General features: G+C 31.0%; 3 protein-coding genes across 7 annotated transcripts; 1 reads left to right on the top strand and 2 right to left on the bottom strand.

The window, feature by feature from the left end:
- Positions 1 to 5: 5 nt before the first annotated feature.
- On the bottom strand, positions 6 to 2,207 carry LOC105254824 (zinc metalloproteinase nas-4). Of its 2 annotated transcripts, none has more exons than XM_025407195.1 (4): positions 1,773 to 2,207; positions 1,215 to 1,520; positions 711 to 847; positions 6 to 511 (listed from the first exon to the last, which is right to left on the bottom strand). In XM_025407195.1, exons 1-4 carry the CDS (start codon positions 2,128 to 2,130, stop codon positions 383 to 385), a joined length of 930 nt encoding a protein of 309 aa, XP_025262980.1. In that variant the 5' UTR covers positions 2,131 to 2,207; the 3' UTR covers positions 6 to 382. The 2 variants fall into 2 exon arrangements, with proteins under 2 accessions (XP_025262980.1, XP_011262044.1); XM_011263742.3 differs by having other exon boundaries at positions 7 to 559.
- Positions 2,208 to 15,141: 12,934 nt separating this feature from the next.
- Positions 15,142 to 17,377, top strand: LOC105254311 (leucine-rich repeat-containing protein 47). Its single transcript, XM_011262887.2, has 4 exons — positions 15,142 to 16,011; positions 16,121 to 16,594; positions 16,677 to 17,004; positions 17,143 to 17,377. The coding sequence occupies exons 1-4, from the start codon at positions 15,411 to 15,413 to the stop codon at positions 17,360 to 17,362; spliced, it is 1,623 nt and encodes a 540-aa protein (XP_011261189.1). The 5' UTR covers positions 15,142 to 15,410; the 3' UTR covers positions 17,363 to 17,377.
- A 1,616-nt stretch (positions 17,378 to 18,993) lies between these two features.
- Positions 18,994 to 20,911, bottom strand: LOC105254309 (CDP-diacylglycerol--inositol 3-phosphatidyltransferase). Of its 4 annotated transcripts, XM_025406236.1 has the most exons (5): positions 20,653 to 20,911; positions 20,330 to 20,548; positions 19,922 to 20,210; positions 19,660 to 19,823; positions 18,994 to 19,587 (listed from the first exon to the last, which is right to left on the bottom strand). In XM_025406236.1, exons 3-5 carry the CDS (start codon positions 20,167 to 20,169, stop codon positions 19,433 to 19,435), a joined length of 567 nt encoding a protein of 188 aa, XP_025262021.1. In that variant the 5' UTR covers positions 20,170 to 20,210; positions 20,330 to 20,548; positions 20,653 to 20,911; the 3' UTR covers positions 18,994 to 19,432. The 4 variants fall into 4 exon arrangements, with proteins under 4 accessions (XP_025262021.1, XP_011261184.1, XP_025262020.1 ...); XM_011262882.3 differs by lacking the exon at positions 20,653 to 20,911 and having other exon boundaries at positions 20,330 to 20,637; XM_025406235.1 differs by lacking the exon at positions 20,653 to 20,911 and having other exon boundaries at positions 20,350 to 20,637.
- Positions 20,912 to 21,235: the final 324 nt, after the last annotated feature.

Here is a 21,235-nt window from a genome sequence, read left to right as displayed (position 1 = left end):
ATAGTTGATCGACAAAGAAAATAGGATTGGGAAACTTTTGATAAAAATATGTCACACAGATAATGCACTTGTGTTATAGTTATATAGATTGTATATTATGTAAGTCTTAAAGAGAGTGTAGATACATTCTAATATTATAAATTATAATCTGCATTAATTATTACATTAACATATAGTAATACTGATCACACGCACATATACACTCGTCAATATCTGTCTTTTTAGAAAGTCGTAGTCATGCATTTTATATGTAAGACTAGATATATACATATTTTTTTTCTTATTATTTCCTAATTATTTGTAATTAGAAATTTCTTGCTAATGAATGTATACCTATGTTTTAGCTTTCCTTTTAAATAATCTATATTAAAGATATGTTCAATCAATAATAATCATCGACAAAAGTATCATAAAAGCCAGCACGTTCACCGCATTTATACATTCTCCGGATCTTCAGAATGTCCTTCTTACTGAAACCTTCTCTCTGACCGAGTTTCTCTTTGGTGTTACCCTGGAAGATTCCGCCAATAAGATCCAAAATGCCACCGTCTGGTAAACTCTATGGACATACACAGACATGCAATCATTCCCAAAACGTGCATGTTTCTTTCTTAAGTTTCTTTCTTCAATCGATAATAGCGTGACTGAAAAGCGACAAGACAAAGCGACAAGAACACTTGTAACGATGATATATTATAGATCGTGCTTACTTTGGGCACGATGGTTTTGAGTTGATTATTCTTGGAGAAGGCTGTCGACGAATAGTGCATCACGCTACTGTAATCATAACCGACACCAAAAGCGTCAGTAACCTCCGCCGGGGCCTTATTGAAATTGTACGTGTGACCTAGATACATAATGCATATGATAAAGATACAAGATAGACGATAACTTTAGTCAGTAATAATATCAGTGATGTCAATGAAACTTTGTAGCGGTATCGCGCATTAATATCGAGACGTTCTTATAACTTTGAAAATAACTGAAAAATTTATAAATTTTCAAAAAAACATGCATAAACGATTAAAAAGAGTACATTCTAATTTTTTTATCAATATATGAATTGAACTTCGATTAAATCTTTATCTTAAAAAACTGATTCGTAGGATCTTTAATCGTAGAAGAATTTATTAAGATAAAAATTATGATATTTTTCAGATAATTCATCAGATTGTTTATCTGCCTAAATAATAATGAAACAAGAGAATATATACCCGGCGAAATATTCTGCCACAGAATATTTACATAGCCATCTCGATCATATCTGCTGTGTTCGTGCAAAAAACCGACAGCGTGCATTAGCTCATGTATTACGGTGCCCTTTTTTGTCAGACAACCGGGAACCTGAAGATTCATATCCTGACGACCGCCAATTCTGCCCACGCTGCTCCAGCATCCGCTGTTGCCGGCTGTAATTCTGATGTAATCATTTTCTTCGCCCGTATATGGCTTGAATCTTATACACGTGTACCTGTGATAATCGTCCATCGCATCGTATATGATTTTTTGTTGCTGTGCATCTGTGAGACATAGGTTTCATGAAAAAGGTGAGAAAAATAAAATATTATAAACAGTATAAAGGAAATCTTCAACATTCAGCAGGCACTTGGATGTGAAAGTTAAAATATCAATTTTTTAATCTTTAATTAATAATTGAAACATGCGCTATTATTTTATCGATGCACTATTATTTTATTATCACATAAATCTTTGCAATAAAAAGATACCTTATATCATAGAATGTTTAGGACAGAATCGATAATTTTGCTCACCGAAATAAGGACTGATGACGAAGGGAATAATGCCGTTGGGCCACCGAGCGGAGACCGCAACGAGGCCGCTTCTTCCGGTGATCGGCGGAAACAGGATGTCTCCTTCCGCATACTCGCCCAACTCCTCGGGATTCACGTCCATATCCTTATGCCACTTTGCTACCCTCAATCCTGTCTTGTTGCTCGGGAACCCGTAAAGGGAACTGCCGAAATTTCGCAGATGAACGATCAATCCGTCAGGACCGTCGACGACGTTGTCGAAGACGTCCCGACGACGAAACGGCCACGCATCAATGTCGATTGACATCGTCAAAAGGACGAGCGTCCACGCGAGGGTGGCTGACATTTGACTCGACATGATCGATTAAATCAGGGACCGATTCACTCGCAATCTTATAACGACAGACGCGAATGCAATGACACAATTCACTCGGATATTGTATTTCGGTTGTTTTTATACGCGCGCCCAAGAAACTCGTGCCCCACCCGCGCGAATAAAATCGTCGTAGGAAGCGACTCCGGAAGTGATCGGGGCCATCCGTTGATAACCGTGGACTTTGGGCGAGTTCCGATTTGCGTCCGGTATCTCTCTGATACCGTCTCGAAGGTGCGACATCAAGAGCCATCGAGGTCATTGTTATATGTGAGTCATTAATCCTTTCGACACGGCGATTATTCTAAGAAGAGATCCAAGACTTTTTCGCATTTCAATGACTTAGATAAATTAACAATTACCGTCGATGTTGAAATTTACAAGATACAGGATTACAATCGTGCCCTTTGCGTAAAAGAAGATAATTATGCGTGGAAAATAATTAACTTTTAGAGATGTTTAATTCATGATCGATTTGGAAAAATTCAAAAGATGAATCTCTTATGAAATCGAGACGTAGTGTCTCCATAAATCGTATTTGGATTTTTATTCCAAGTAATAAAAAATTATAGAGACGTGAAAGACGGAAAGAGACAATAAAGTTTCGTTCGTTTCTCTTCCCCCGGAGGAAGAACCTGTTTAGGTAATCGACATTGCCACCCGAAGTCAAGTACATCCACATAATCGGAGAATGGCATATTACATTAGCACATTCATTTTATTAAAGTCGGGATTAATATCTCGCGCTAATCATTCACATGCAAATTCCGTCGAACAAACATTTGTCATCGAAGAACCTCGGTGATACTAAGGAAATACGATCTCGAATAGTCAAGGTTGTCGGTTTCAATACCATTCGTATACCGCAATATTGCTGGTTTGCGTTGAATAAGATCTTAATGCGAGATATCGCGAGACCGTTGTCAAGTTTTTACGTGGTTTTTGCGTGCTCGAGAAATAACGGATAAAGTACCGAGAAAGTACATATTTAATTCCAGGATATATACCATAATTATCTGCACGACAAAAAAGCGAATTGAGCAAAAAAAAATTATATGCACTGAATAAGAATGTGCAGTTTATAATTCGATTCAAAATTTTGCAACCGTTTACATCTCTTCTTTATCATTAACGACTAATTGTCTATCATTAACTTACGAATGTCCCATAGCGTTTAATTAAAAATACATAGCAGGGAGATTAAAGAATAGTGCTCTACAAAAATTCAACTTTTTGCTATCCAAAACCAGTTTGAAACATATCTAATAGGACGTTACAATGAAATGTCAGGAACTCGTTCTCCTTTTTCTATTACAAGAGATAATTTTCAGGCGAAATAAATAAATCAATTTGTATATCATTTGCATACAAGTTGTTCCTTCCGGCGTTTTACATTGTATATTTATTATTCCTATCTTGTTCGCTCTAATTACATCGTGGAATGTCTACAGCCGGCGAGAAAGAACAAAATCTGAACGTAAAGGTCAAAGGGATCCAGACGCGTTCTCCAATTTATTGAGGAAGAAGATAATTAGGAGGAGAATTGATAGTAAATAAATTATTCGATCGCGAAAGATACTGTAATATTCAAAGATGAAATAAATATTTTTTCTATATTGTCATATTTATGTCTTTTTATTTACAAAATAATAAAATGCCTACTGTGGGATAAAACCGAACTAGACGTCGCGAATGGATCTCACAAGAACCGGTGAGAAATAATTCTTCATGATGAAAATCATTTCGATTCCTCGGCGGTACGAGCCACGCAACTTTCATTAACGTTTATTTAACGGAAGGAACAATGATAACTCTTTTATTAAAACGATCTCGTCTAAGAACGCGAAGAACGCGAGAAAAACACGGTGTTTTTGCAACGGTAATTTATTAATTTATTTATGAATATTTTCCGATACGAAAAAAAAAATCGTAAATACAAATATAACTAAAAATTAAATTATTAAATTCATAATAAATTAACTCGCGATTCTATAATATCGAAAATGATCGTTAAATTTTATGAGGCTAATATTTAATCGCTGACATATCACATCGAATCTTCACCCTCTTATTCGACATTTCTTTATATTATATTTAAATTAGCAATATTTAGGAATATTATCTGACGGGAGGGACAGCAATAAAATTATTCTGTTAAAATGATCATCTTGTATAAGGACGCGAAGAGAAAGCGGTATTTTCGCAATTATAATTTAATAATTTATTTTAAGAATATTCAGTCCCGATATTGAATTCATAAATAAATAAAGCTAACAGAAAGCATATTATTAAATTTATAATAATTGACTCGCGATTCTGTAACGAAGGCGTCCGTCAAATTTTATAATGCTTATATTTAATCATTAATTTAGCATCGAATTTTTACATTTTATATAAAAATTTTCCGAATTTTAATGACTCTTTGACATAAAAATACAAACAGTTATTCTTTTATGAATATTCCAAAAATATACTACAGAAATAAATACTTTAATTTAATAAATTACTATTATGTTAATTATGATTATGTAATCAGTATACGTATACTTTCGATAATTTTTTGTGTAATTTACATAAGAATTTACAATCGTAAATACAATTTCATATAATATAATTATAATCATAATTGCATTGTATTTTACAATTAAAATATCAATGTTAGATTATAAGCAAAATACAATTATAACTATTTCTAATTTACAATTTACAATTTACAAATTTATGATGCTATCAATATCAAATAATAATATTCCATTTATTCAAATATTTAATAACATTGATATAATAATTTAATATTAATAGCATTAACATTTGAATTAAATATTATATTTGACTTAATACACATATATTTTTAAGTTTTAAAATAAAATATAACATGTTAAGATTTCTTAAACGTTAATAATTATGCAATTTCTTTAATATTTCTGAAGATAATTTTGATAATTTAAATTTCACTTTTAAAACATTTTTATTTTTAAAACATGTTATATTTATTTTTACAATGTTTTTAAAAATAAATTCAACTTAATTAAAATAATTTTAATTTATCCCTAAGATTATTGGAATATTAAAAGAAAGAATAAATCTTTCTTAATAGCCCTAACAACCCTACTATTAAAGAATTTTAATAATTTTAATAGCTCTAACAAACCAACTATTACAGAATTCTAATGATTTTAAAAACCCTAACAATCCTAATATCAATGGAAGAATTCTAATGGTTTTTCTTAATAATCTTAACAACCCTACCTGATTAACTAAAATTATTTTGACATTTGAGGAACCTATCTCTAATCATCACCTCACCTAATCACGTATATATTTTAATCATTCATGCTCTAACCGCGTGCCTTAACCGCGTACCCTAACCGTACTCTTCAGGCCAGTTGAACCTACCTTTCGTTGATTCTGGCTACTTTCTTTCTTGATCTCTAATCAAAGATCGAAGGAGATAATTACTCCTTTTTTTGCCGGATAATTACCGGCAAAAGAGCGTGAAATATTTACACTCATTTAGTAACGATCGTTCGATTTCACGATCGTTCATTAAATATTGAATATAACTTTATTTTAACTGAAATAAAGCCAAATTTCTATAAATTACAAATTTCTATAAATTATATTTTATAATAAAATATAAAATTGATGTGTGTATTTATCATATTACAAATTATTTAATTAATTAATCATTTAGCTTTATATTAAGTTAAAGTAAAGTTTAAAAACAATATCTACAAACAAATTCTACGATGGATGAGCTATTAGAAGATAAGTGCGTATTATAAGAATAAATTAGCATCAAAAATTGATAAAACTGATAATTGTTAATGCGTGGCCTTTATTTAATAAATTAGAGAAAATCTTTACAAAAAAATCTTTTCTTGATCTCTTCTTTTTTAAATTAATATTTCAATATATTTTCGCAATAGGTGTAAAGCATAAGTTCGAAAGAACTTATTAAACTTATTTAATTTAAAATTATAAAAAGAGTGGTTGAAGATAACAATAAAAAATTCAATTAAAAATATAAAGGCAATAACCACTGCGCCAAGTTGAACGTAGCAAAAAAATAGATGAGCATCATGAATTTTTGTCGCACCTACGGAAATTGGCGTTCCATTTCTTTCATCATTTTGCGTGCGAATTTTTAATTACATCATTTTGTATAACATCGGCATTATATACATATAATTGAATGTTTTTCTTGAGGGATACGTTGCGTCGATTACATTTGAATTTATTTGTTTATCTGCGACATTACTGCTTGACTTTGTATTATGATTTTTCTATAATTGTTTTTATAATTGTTAATTTGACATTGAGAATGAACCGGTAAAGGTTCGAAATGACATTACTGCTTGACTTTGCATTATGATTTTTCTATAATTGTTTTTATAATTGTTAATTTGACATTGAGAATGAACCGGTAAAGGTTCGAAACGTGCGTTTGTCTATTACTGTCTATTACTGTCAGCGTTTCTTACTTATGCGAATCTTCGATGTATCTTTTAATGCGACTTTCAGTCTGCTAATTTTTGCAATAATAATATTCTTTTAATTTGATTATAATTTTTAGCTTTTTATGATCTACATTCATATAATTATTCGATTCGTTATGACCTCACGCTGATAAGTCAATTTAATATTTTTTTGCTACGTTCAACTTGGCACAGTGGTTATTGCCTTTTTATTTAATTTAATTTAATTAATTTAATTTACTTTAATTTAACTAATTTAATTTAATTATTTAATTTAATTTATTTATCTTAATCCATCCTAGCTCATCCATTTTAAGGCAACGGATTTATCTACAATCTACAATCTACATCTACAATCTACATCTACATCTACACAGAGAAAAATATCATTCTACTGCCAAGAAAAGTGATTACTCAGTTTATTTTTCTTTTTTTAAGTAATAGTTTTTCTTCAATAAAGAATATATTCTTGATAATAATCTTAAAATATACTCATCACAAGTGTTAGAAAATCTCATTATCATATACTCAAAAAAAAGAATTTATTTTCTCTTCAAGAATATTGTAAAGTTGTATCAAAGAAAAGTCAAACTTTACGTCAACTCTTGTAGTAACCAAATTTTTGTTTTAATTTAATATTTTTGACTAAAATATTGCACTTACTAAAATTCAGAATATATTCAATTAAATTTAATGCTTGTGGTAAACTTGTGGTATATTTGCGGATATACAAACTTATGATATACATAAAATAAATAATATTTACTTCAATACAGTATACATTTTTCTCTATGTACATCTGCAATCTGTACGAATCCGTTACTTTAAAGTTAAATAAAAGTTTTTTTCACTCACCGGCACTGATGCGCAACAGCGGAGTTGTTGTTATCGAAGCTAGTTGTCTGTAACATACAAATATAAAATTTATTTATAATAATGGTCACAAACTGCAATTAATATTTTTAAAAAATTTTATCGCACGGCATTTTATATCCAATGTGTAAAATTATAAATTTTTGAAACTGTTTTTTAAATAGAAAGTTTTATATGACTTTTATAAAAATCTTTTTCTTCAATTTTCTCTTTAATTCATTTAAATAATAAGACCGAATTATTATGCGTACAATTTATACCAATTGATATACAAATAATAAATATTCACCATCAGGTTGCTTCGCTGATGCAAGATGCCTCTCCCAGACCTCCTCCTCCTCTCATGTTGTTGACGCGCTATACTTTCAACGACACTCCCGCACTCGCGAGCGATATTTTTATATCGCTATTTTCGTTATTTTACGCGCGATACTGAACGGCACTCCCGAACTATTTCGATGCGATTAAAAATTTTATATTTGATCGCGCGATGTATATACTTAATATGTATATACCTTTAACGGCACTCCCTAATATGTATATATCTAACGCGACGCGTTGACGAAGCGCTTGCCGTCCGCGGCACGTTGACGGCACCGACGACGCGAAAGGGTACTTAGCTTCCCATTCAGGCACCTTAAGATTTATCATAAATTGGAAAATTTAAGATAAACCTTAAGGCACCGTCCAGGTACTAAGCCCTCCCACCGCGACAAGGTGTACCCCATGGGAGGGTTATATTATATATAATTTTTTTTATATATAATATAATATATATAATTTGGAATTTATTTTGTAATATAGTACATAAATTTAAATTTGCATAACAAGACCGTAAAACAAAATTACTAGGGTGGTACTGTTTATGTCGGATATGTTGTTGTTCATTGTTGAAATATTTTAACATATTAATGTATCTCATATATCTAACGTATTAATGTATCATAAGATTAAAAGATTAAAATAATTAAATACATGTTGTGATACATAACTATTGTTTAATTAACAAGAATTTAATTAATAAGAAGAATATTTAAAGCATTGGTCGAAATGTAGTTAATTTTAATAGTGTTAAAGAAATATTATAATAAGCATCAATGATCGATATTATAACATAATTAATTCTCTTATCCCCTTTTACGTATCCCATGTTTCAATTTTTATTCTCATTAATGAATGATTGCAATTCGATAAAGATATCGTTGAGATACTGTTTCATGTCGCTAATTAATTTTTAATTAATTATTTTTTATTAATATTTATAGTAAATTATGTTTCGGTACTAATTGTAATCGTGTTTAGTAAAAAAATTACAATATACGAAGCGTTTCTCACCACTACTTTATTATCCAGAGTCACCGTGCGAATGATAACAAAGCGGTAACGTATAGAACGCTACTGTTTATATTTTATATTGCCACAGTCGAACGCCGTATTATCGATAATTCGTTGCCGAAATATTTTATATATTATAAAATATACATTAACACGGAATATTAAATTATAAAAGTATTTTAATTTATTGATTAAAATTGATTATTGATTAAACAATTCAGAGAGTCTTTCGTTATGCTAATTATTTGCATCTATAATTCGATTTCTTTACTTCATGTTCTCTCACAATCCCCCCCAAATTATATTTAGATTGTCAAGTAGAACGATAAAGTAACATGGATCAAATATATCTGTGATTCTAAGTATTAAAATAATTATTATTATCCATAAAGATCGCAATGATCGAAGTGATGATTTAATATTTCGGATATCCATCATTCATTCGATTCTGGATTAAATTGTATATTGTTTAATTAACAAGGATTGGAAAAATTTAAAGCATTGATTGAAATATAGTTAATTCTAATATTGTTAAAGAAATATTATAATAAGCATTAATGATCGATATCATAACATAATTAATTCTCTTATTCCTTTTTACGTATTCCATGTTACAATTTTTATTCGCAGTAATGAATGATTGCGATTCGATAAAGATTTATCGTTGCGATACATTTTCATGACGTTTATCATAAGGTAATTTATTTTTAATTATTAATAATTATATCAAATTATGTTTCGATACTAATCGTAATCGTGTTTAGTAAGAAAATTACAATATACGAAGTGTTTCTCACCACTACTTTATTACTCCAGAGTCGCCGTGCGAATGATAACAAAGCGGTAACGTATAGGACGCTACTGTTTATATTTTATATTGCCAGTCGAACGCCGTATCGATAATTCGGTGCCGAAATATTTTATATATTATAAAATATACATTAACGCAGAATATTAAATTATAAAAGTATTTTAATTTACTGATTAAAATTGATTATTTATTAAACAATTCACGGAGCCTTTCGTTATGCTAATTATTTGCATGTTTTATTTTGTGATACTGTGTTTTACTCCGTACATTATATCTGATGTTTTTCCAGACTTTCTTTTCCTCTTTTACATATCTTTCGTTATTTTCTCTTGTGGCATTCACTCACTCACGAAAACACGATTAATTATAATTATAATTATAATTAATCGTGTTTTCGTGAGTGAGTGAATGCTATTTAATTATAATTAATCAAATTCGTGGCGCACTTTGCACGAGACTCTCAATCGTGAAATAATTATACGAAACTTATACACGCACTTATTATATCATAAGAGAGCAACATGACCTTTACACGAGACTGGTTAATTAAACAATGGTGCAATTTAATCGAGAATCGATTTAATGTGATAGGAATCCAACATATTAAATAATCACATCAATGTCTGCAATTTTTACGGACAATAATTATTTTAATACTTAATACTTTAATACTTAAAGTAACATTATTACACGGTTAGAATATATTTGTGACTTTAATACTTAAAGTCACAAATATATTCTAACCGTGTAATAATGTTACTTTATCATTCTACTTGACAATCTAAATATAATTTGGAAGGGGAATTGTGAGAGAACACGAAGTAAAACAATCGAATTATAGATGCAAATAATTAGCATAACGAAAGACTTCATGATGAATAGTTTAATCAATTAATCTTAATCAATAAATTAAAATACTTCTATAATTTAATATTCCTCGTAAAATATTTTATATTACAGAAAATATTTCGGCAACGAGAGAATTATCAATAACACCGTGTTCGATCTTGATAAACAGTATCGCGCTATTGTTAATACGTTACACGATTTTATTATCATTCGCACAGACTTAAGTAGTGACGTGGAGATGTTCATTTAATTAACTAAGAATCATAGTAACAGAAATCTAAAGTAATAAATTATTATTTCGATATGAAATCGATTTTTACGAGCACAGAAATTATTTCTTTAATATTTATAAATATTTAAATATATAATTCGGATTGTGAGAACGCACAGTAAAACAATTGAGTCGTGTATCTAAACAATTAACATAATGAAAGACTCCATGATATATCAATCTTTTAATAAATATATAATCATATAATTAAAAAATCTATATAATGTAAAATACTTGTATATTCTTTATTATATTATATTCTATGTGTGTGTGTATATATATGTTAAAGTACGTAAAATATTTCGATGACGAACATATTAAAAATAAATTAACTTATGATAGAGGTCATGAAAATGTATCGCAACGATAAATCTCTATCGAATCGCAATCATTAATTACTGCGAATGAAAGTTGAAAAAGAGAACATAAAAGGGAATAAAGAAATTAATTTGATTATGATCTTTCGATTATTAATATTTACTATAATAATTTCTCTAACAATACTTATTAAAATTAAATAAATTTCAACTAATGCTTTAAATTTTCTTAATCGGCAATCACTCATAGAATATTTCAACGACGTTTTATGACTTACGATCATTCGCACAGTAACCTTGAACAATAAAGTAGTGACGTTTCATATATTATCAAATTCTCTTTCTACATAGTCAACCTTGACGATGTAAACAGTACCGCGGTAATGTTTCTGACCTACGATCATTCCCTCAGTGGCCTTCGAGCAGTGAGGTAGTGATGTGAGACGTTCCATTTTATCAAACTCTTTCTCTAACAATTATTTTGAACATTGCTTTACATAATAGATTTTCTTTTATTTTTTATATTTTTATTTATCGTTTATATTTGCGAATTAAAATTTATATAGCATATCACAAAAAATTAATTATATATTATATTATATATAAAATTATATATAATATAATATAACCCTCCCATGGGGTACACCTTGTCGCGGTGGGAGGGCTTAGTACCTGGACGGTGCCTTAAGGTTTATCTTAAATTTTCCAATTTATGATAAATCTTAAGGTGCCTGAATGGGAAGCTAAGTACCCTTTCGCGTCGTCGGTGCCGTCAACGTGCCGCGGATGGCAAGCGCTTCGTCAACGCGTCGCATTAGATATATACATATTAGGGAGTGCCGTTAAAGGTATATACATATTAAGTATATACATCGCGTGATCAAATATAAAATTTTTAATCGCATCGAAATAATGCGGGAGTTCAGTATCGCGCGTAAAATAACGAAAATAGCGATATAAAAATATCGCTCGCGAGTGCGGGAGTGTCGTTGAAAATATCGCGCGTCAACAACATGAGAGGAGGAGGAGGTCTGGGAGAAGCATCTTGCATCAGCGGAGCAACCTGATGGTGAATATTTATTATTTGTATATTAATTGGTATAAATTGTACGCATAATAATTCGGTCTTATTATTTAAATGAATTAAAGAGAAAATTGGAGAAAAAGATTTTTATAAAAGTCATATAAAACTTTCTATTTAAAAAACAGTTCCAAAAATTTATAATTTTACACATTGGATATAAAATGCCGTGCGATAAAATTTTTTAAAAATATTAATTGCAGTTTGTGACCATTATTATAAATAAATTTTATATTTGTATGTTACAGACAACGTAGCTTCGATAACTCCGCTGTTGCGCATCAGTGCTGGTGAGTGAGAAAAACTTTATTTAACTTTAAGGTAACGGATTTGTAGAGATTGTAGGTGTAGATGTAGATGTAGATTGTAGATTGTAGATTGTAGATTGTAGATTGTAGATTGTAGATAAATCTGTTGCCTTAAAATTGATGAGCTAGGATGGATTAAATAAAGTAACTTTTAATAAATTCTTTCGAAATGCTTTGCATCTATTACGAAATTATGTTAAAGTATTAATTTAAAAAAGAGAATCAAGAAAAGAAAATTTTTTTATAAAGATTTTGTTTAATTTATCAAATAAAGAGCACGCATTAATAATTTTATCAATTTTACTAATTTTTGATGCTACTTTATTTTTATAACGCGCACTTATTTTATTCTAATTTCTTATAGCTCATCCATCGTAGAATTTGTTTGTAAATATTGTTTTTAAACTTCACTTTAACTTAATATAAAGCCAAATGATTAATTAATTAAATAATTTGTAATATGATAAAAGTTATACACACACATAAATTTGATATTTTATTAGAAAATATAATATACAGAAATTTGTAGTAATTTGGCTTTATTTAAGTTAAAATAAAATTATATTCAAATATTTAACGAACGATTGTAAAATCAAGCGATCGTTACGATGAGCGTAAAATATTTACATTTATTTGCCGGTAATTAATCGGCAATAGAAGGAGTGTTTATCTCCTTTTTCGATCCCTGATTAAAGATCGAACGAGAAAGTGGCCAGGATCAACGAAAAGTAAGTTCAACAGGCCTGAAGAAAAGCTTTACGTACAATAGTAATATCGGACATTTATTCACACGGTTAGGACACGCTGTTAGAGAATGTAATTAAGGCACGTAATTAAAATATACGTGATTAGAGATAGTATTTTCTCGAATAATTTCACTTAATCGAGAAATAGGATTGTTAGGGCTATTATGTGATTAATTTAGGTGATTAATATATTAGGTATCTTTTAAAGAATCAGGAAATGGGTTTAAATAATATTGGAGAAAACAGATTAATAAATATTTTAATAATTATATTATTAGTATTAAGAATTTTTAAGGGGTCAATATTTTTTGAGTGTTTTTTTATAGATATTTTATTTATATAAGGATGAAAATTAAATTGTTAACAATAATTTTTATAGTAATACGAATTTTTTTGCGAAATTTTATATACTTATGTAATACGAAATTTTATGTATGTGAGAGCCCAACACTACCCAGGCGAGACCGCTAAATAGGAAAAGATATAAATATGACAATAAATATAGAAAAATATTTATTTCATCTTTGAATATTACAGTATCTTTCGCGATCGAATAATTTATTTACTATCAATTTACATACAATTTACACATACATAAGTATCTTGTTATACAGGGTGACCCATTTTAACTTAGGCAGCCAAATAACTCGAAAAATAAGCACACTACGAAAAAATGGTTAGAATCAAAATTTCGTCATTTCGAGGGGGACGTACAATGACGTTAAAATCAGCCCCCCCACCTCTCCCCCTGGGCGGTGAGGGGGGGCAAGTTTGAAATCTTAAATGGGAACCCCTATTTTTTATTGCATATTCCTGTAGCTTATCTCGAGAGCTTTCCAAAACACTATAATTAAGTACCTTTTTATTAAGTACTTTTTGAGTTATAAAGCTTGAAATAATTTCTTAATTTTACATAAACCATCTAGTAAACCATTCATTTTTCGATTATCTTACCTTCATACTTTTATGTACAAAATAATGAGAGGAATCAATTGGTGTAAAGAAAACACATAGTTGTTTCTAAGAAAAAATATGTAATTTGCAATTAACAATTCCATATTTTTTCTTAAAAACAACTGTATGTTTTCTTTACACCAATTGATTCCTCTCATTATTTTGTACATAAAAGTATGAAGGTAAGATAATCGAAAAATGAATGGTTTACTAGATATTTTATGGTTTATGTAAAATTAAGAAATTATTTCAAGCCTTATAACTCAAAAAGTACTTAATAAAAAGGTACTTAATTATAGTGTTTTGGAAAGCTCTCGAGATAAGCTACAGAAATATGCAATAAAAAATAGGGGTTCCCATTTAAGATTTCAAACTTGCCCCCCCTCACCGCCCAGGGGGAGGGATGGGGGGGCTGATTTTAACGTCATTGTACGTCCCCCTCGAAATGACGAAATTTTGATTCTAACCATTTTTTCGTAGTGTGCTTATTTTTCGAGTTATTTGGCTGCCTAAGTTAAAATGGGTCACCCTGTATATAGCACTGGTGTTATCGGCATTTCGTGCACATAGCACGGAACAAAACCAGAAATTGTGCACATTATATATTACCCTCTGAGAACATTCATGGCTGTAGTTCATGTCCACGTTTTCAATGTCCATAGAGGGAGTATCGCTTTCAGAGATCCTAAAAGCAGGTCATGACATCTCTCAGTCTTTTCTCTGATCTTATGTACTTTCGTTGTTGTGTATCGGGTTGTATATTTTGTGCACTTGTTTACAAACATCTTCTGGGTCTGTTCTTTTCAGCTGTACTGCTGCACTAGTGCAATAAGTTAGAAAGAGACAAACATACTTTCTTTCACTCTAACTAATTGCACTAGTGCAGCAGTGCCGGTGAAAAGAACAGACCCTCTGTCAAACGTCTTTTAAACTTCATTTAAGTGAATCCCTATTAATTAGATTTTATTTCTTTTGCTCTAATTCATCAAAATCTTTGTTTTAATTTGAAAAAGAACCGTTTGCTTTTCCGTTTATTGTTGATCTTTTTTCTGTTTAGAAAAACTTATTCTTTTTTGTGTTTACAGGAGCTCAGGTGTGTTTATGTCTGCGTCCCTTTACATTTTCTTTCGTTTGATCCAACACGTACACGTATTCATAAACTAGTAATCTAAAGGGATTCGTCATCGAGATATAATTTGTACAACGTAAACGCATAAAATTTACGAATAAAGTGAATTAGTGATGAACTCAACATTTGAAGATACGCCGTTCGACGTGGCCATTAAACCGGCACGCGAGGAAAAGCACCATCACATGGTGCTATTAGGCCGGGGAATCTCTCGAGCGTTGAAATCTACAGGCATAGACTGGAATCTGTTTAAGCTACATCGTTTGAATTATTTAAGCATAACGTATACAAACCTCTCAGGCTTGCCGGTAGATATTGGGCTATTGAAAGATCTTACGACTTTGATAATGCATTCGAACAAAATCAGGGATTTACCGCCCACGATTGGCAATTTAGTTAAGCTGAAGATGTTTGATTGCTCGAAAAACTTATTGATGCTTTGCCCAGACGAATTAGGCAATTTAGCCAAGTTGAAGGTATTGAATCTTAGCTCAAATCGTTTGTTGGATATACCACCAATGTGTAAAAACATTGCATTGACCATATTAAATCTAAAATGCAATAAACTTGAGAGCTTTCCCGATGTCTGTTATGAAGAACTTGTATGTCTATCGGAACTTTATGTCAATGATAATAAAATACAAGATATTCCACCTACTATAAGTAAACTTTCAGCATTGAAGGTCTTAGATGTCGAGTACAACTTACTTAAAGGTAATTGTTTAATGTTTCCATTATATCTTTTGTATATTTTTTTGTTATTAAATGATAATATTTCTCATATATTCTTAAAATTATAATATATAATCATATTATAATACAGATCTGCCAAATGAATTAGCAAATTGTAAGAAATTAGAGAAGCTGAATGTCCGATGGAATAAAATGGATGATGACAATCTAAACAACTTATGTTCCTCTGTTAACAATACAAAGAAAATAATTGAATATCTGAAAGCAAATCCTATAAGAGAAAAAAAATTATCAGCGCCTAATAAGTATAAAAAGAGGAATATTAATTTGTTCGTTTCTCCTACAGATCCATTATATATTCTAAGACACATATTAGAAATTAAGGGAATAACAGATGGTGCAAGAGTAATAAGAGTTACAGAACATGTAAAGAACGTCAGACCTTACATAGCTGCGTGTATTATAAAAGATATAGAATTCACGAAGGAAAATTTCAAAAAGTTTATTGAGCTACAGACAAAAACCTTTTATGAAATAGGAGAAATACAGAGGAATAAAAACAAGACCACATTAATGACTCATGATATGAAATTCATAACACCTGGTAAAAAGAGTATTAAAAAATATTTAATAAAATAATATTCCTTTTATATCAATTTTGCTAACATACATTTGTTATGATTTAGGGGATCTGATATATACAGCAAAGGAACCTAAGGAACTAAACATTAAACCTTTTCCACGTAACAGGGTATTCACAGGAGAAGTTCTGTGTGAAGAATTGCAACTAGAGGCAAAAAAAGTAAGCGAAATAACAGGAAAAACGGAATATCCTGAAAGATATGAATGTTTAAAGTACCTGAAAGAAAAAACTTTATTTCCATGTCTATTGGACAATTCGCAAATGGCTATATCATTTCCACCTATCATAAACAGTAATACGACTAAAGTATCTCCATCCACTCGAACAATGTTTGTGGAAATAACAAGCACTGTAGGACGTGGAGCCTGCAAGTAAAATAAAACACACATGTTATCTATCTATAATTTAAGATTCTATATAAAATTTATATAAAAAAATATATCTCAATTTTTTAACTGTTAGAAAGGAAATCAATTCTAATAAGCTATATTCTTTTTGCTCTCTTCTAGGATTGGATTGGATCAATTTTTGAAAGAACTATTAATCTCAGGTATTACCAATCCAGCAGTGGATGCTGAGGGTCGTCACCATATGATCGTTGAACAAGTCAAAGTAGAAGATAATCATGGAAATCTAATACTAATATATCCTTCAAAAGATGATTTTTCCTTAGTAAAGATCGACGAGAACATTCGTATGGAAATAAAACGACAGGATGGAATTCCATAACTGTAATTTCGTTAATATTTTCGATTTGTTTTTTGCATTCCATGTATTTGAAATTCGAAAACAAAAACAAAATTTTTTTAAGAAAAAAAAAGTGTGCCCTTGAAGGGGCCTTAATGTATTTCTAATCGTTCAAATATTCTCTCGGTGTTTTGATATTGTAAGAATTTTTTTATCGTAGATTAAAATAAAAAAAATTTTGCATTTTAATGTTGTATTAATTCGGTCATTCTTTACATCTGTATTGAAATGATTATACGGAGGCGTTCGCTACTTTCCGTTTCGTTTTATCGCGCATCGATTAGAGGGGAGCATTCGGACAGGATGCGGTGGTTATCCGCAGGTTCAAATATCACGGGCGGACCGCCAAATCTGCGGCTGCTGACAGCGACAGTGGCGCCCCGACATTCGCTGCGAATCGTCTCGGTGCGTGCCGGTGCTGCGAAAATTCTCATCTGTTTTTATAAATATTGTAACTCCGCTGCGCGTGTCGCAGTCGCGTTTCCACGGGACCGAAGATCGGCATCGTTTCCTCGGCATCCGTCGATCGTACGCCGGAAAATACGCCTTCCGAAGTAACCTGAGGATAAAGAAGAAAATCCACGACAAATTTTCCAACTTTTCCAACATGCGCGAGTGTTTGAAGTGATAACATGGCGCCGAAATTATGACTGGTCATGTTGGGGGAATGAGCAATCTTTGAGGTTAGTACGTGATTTTTTTGACATTTTATATAAGGCTGGCGCATCGTTGCGGGAGTCGAATTTGTTCTCCCGCAGCTATTTTATGCTTTTCACGCATCCCTGAGTACTGATAATAACGTACGCGTGCGAATCTACCTGTCACGTATTATAATTAACATGTTGTTTTTGTATTCGTACATACAAGTGCTTCAATTACGATACATCATGCACGTCATTTTTTTCACGTCGACGTTTCATGTATGTTTTATAGCATTTATTATTACACTCGATCAATGAATTATTATTTCTTCCATTCCTCCAAGATTTTTGATACATTTTTGCTTTTAAATTGATTTGCCTAGAAATTATAGAGTAAATATATTCGTAATTTCTCTTTGCTCAATATTTTTTTCAGTTATGACAGTTTAGAAAAAAAACATCTAATACATTCTTCTACAATTAATATACATAACAAAATCAAGATTCTCTTTAATATAAAATAAAATTGCTAATTTTTTACAAAGAATTTGATTTATCTATGTATGTGACTTTTAAGTATTTTCTATTTTGATAATTGATGTTGGAATAATATTCTTTATTTATATCCGACTTCTGTTATCCTTGACATATTCTTGATTTGAATTTCTATTCGGTAAAACTATTTATTTGGTTTAAAAGATGTGTGCATACTGGATGTAATAATTACTATATATATATATGCAAATATTTGAGCAAAACTATTGTATAAAATCTGTACAATAACAGCATTATTATTTTATGTATATATATATATGTATATATTAATATTAATACTTTTTATAAAATTTAATGTGTACAATAAATTGTTAAATACACAGAAATATTTTAAAATTATATTTTATTAACACATTGGTCACTACAATATTCCCTAAAATGATTGAATTTTATTACATACATTAATAATAATAAAGAAGAATATTTATTAGGTCTTTTAAATTGTATCGCTATTGGAAAATACAGAGATTATCGATATTGTACTATATAATTTCTATAACAAAAATAAAAGTATCAAAGATAAAAATATCCTGAAAATATGAATACATATTAGTAATTCTCACTCTGGTCTAGTGTAATAAATAAATGCTATATTATTAAAAAATAACTTTTGCCTTTATATATAGAAGGAATTTGGCCACTATCTTTGATCTAAAAATTTCAAGGTATAATATTTCCTATGCACTAAATATCATTTAGATCAAAAAGAGAGATTTTTATCATGCAGTTTTAAATATTCTTTGTTCCTTAAAAATATATATGGAAATATATAAACATGCACATGTGTCAGTTTATGGAATAGGAAGATCTGTAAATCACATTCAGCTTGACTAGTAAATAATGTACATTGAAAAATTTAATTTGTTTTAAGTCGTTCTTGACGCTCTTTTACATCAATGATGCTAAGATTGATGCACGAAACATATCCATGTAGTACAGAAATAGCAGCTTTAACAAGTGCTATCGGAGCACTCAGATATACAATTAATCTGTATAGACCAATACCAGCCACTAAAAAATAAAATGTTGCGCAATATTTCTTCATGTTTTTGAAATAAAGTAATAAAATTTTTTGATACTCACAGATAGGACCCTCGGTAAAGTGTAAAAGATATAAACCGGCATAAAATGCCTCATTACCAGCACACATGAAGAATAATACCGTGCGATTTGTATAATAGAGTCTCATGATTGGATTTTCAGACATGTCTATAAATTTGTGACTGGTCTTTCCTTGTAAAAGAGTCCTATTGTATTTTGACAAGACGATAACATGTAATGATCACATTTCCTTTAGTCTCCTTTGCACGTGTTACATATAAATGTGTTACATATTATTTCTTACGTGTGTAAATATATCCAGTGACAGGCTATATCGATACACATGCTCAATTGAAACCAAAAAGTATAGGTAGGATAGAACAAGCATAACGTGACCATAAGACACATTGTGCCGACTCTATCCGTCAGCTGATCCAAGATTGCGCCAAACTTTGTGCTTTGGTTGTAATACCTTGCCGCATGACCGTCTATCGCATCCAGTAATGCGCTGACAATATAACACCATGATGCAATAATATAATTGGTAGGCATAAAGTAAAAGGAAATTAGCGCCAAAATTACTCTGCCAAAACCTGTTGAATATGTACATAAAATTTATATAGTATCTCCTAATTATATTTGCTCTACTTGTCATAAAAATAATCGTCAAATATAAAATAATCATCTAGAAATCTGAAAGTTCAAAACACACTATGGCTTCAAAAGGATTACAGCGAGAAATTTCATTATTGCTGGCTGACGATACAAATGTTACATGGAGCAGTAGTCAATCGATACAGGCAACCTTAAAAGCGTCATACGTTCGCACCACTTGTACTTTCATCTGACTAATCAATCACATTACGCGGGATGACTTGGCAAGAGAAAAAATTCCATTATTTGCGAAAGTCTGCGTCTCGTTGAATCGAATCTTGGCGGGCATCGACGTATCATACACGAAGGAATAAATTAGCGATAATACACGTTTTCGCTCAAGGAGTAGAAACGTAGTTAGATAAGATCGCAAGTATTTACCAATGATATTGGGCACGAACAAGAAAATATTCTCCGACTCCGTCATTTCGGCGAATCCCGCGTAGCTTTTTTCACCGACAAGTGCAAGTATCTATCTACGAGATAACGCAAGTGTCAAGGATTATCTAGAGATACGCTTCGCGATTTACTCCGTCTTTACGAATCGAGAACGAACGAGCACGGCTCTCCCCTCCGTCGATCCGGCTGTCAACGACGTTGTGAGAAGTCGGCATCGAACGACGGATATCGCGCAACTTCGAGATACATCGATTCAAAGTCCAGGGCCGTACCTCGTGTCCTTCGCACCCCGTGCATTTCCTTACGTTTCCTTCAACCACGCGCTTTTAGGAGAGACGGAGGGAGTATGCGTTTCACCGAGCTCGGATCGATTCTGATCGCTATTCTCGATAACAATAACACACTTCGGTGTCATCTTTCGCACATCATTTTTTTATTAACCAAGGATTTAGAACATTTTTCGTATTCCTTCGCCACGTGACTGTAATGACAGGAAACTGACAGTTGGATGAATCTGACAGGTGGATACCGGTGACCTCGTTCGAGATCGGAAACGCGGTTCGGG

This window comes from Camponotus floridanus, unplaced genomic scaffold (genome assembly GCF_003227725.1).
Source record: "Camponotus floridanus strain SB8 unplaced genomic scaffold, Cflo_v7.5 scaffold1, whole genome shotgun sequence".
Taxonomy (NCBI): Eukaryota; Metazoa; Arthropoda; class Insecta; order Hymenoptera; family Formicidae; genus Camponotus; species Camponotus floridanus.
This window is presented reverse-complemented; position numbering and strand designations above follow the sequence as displayed.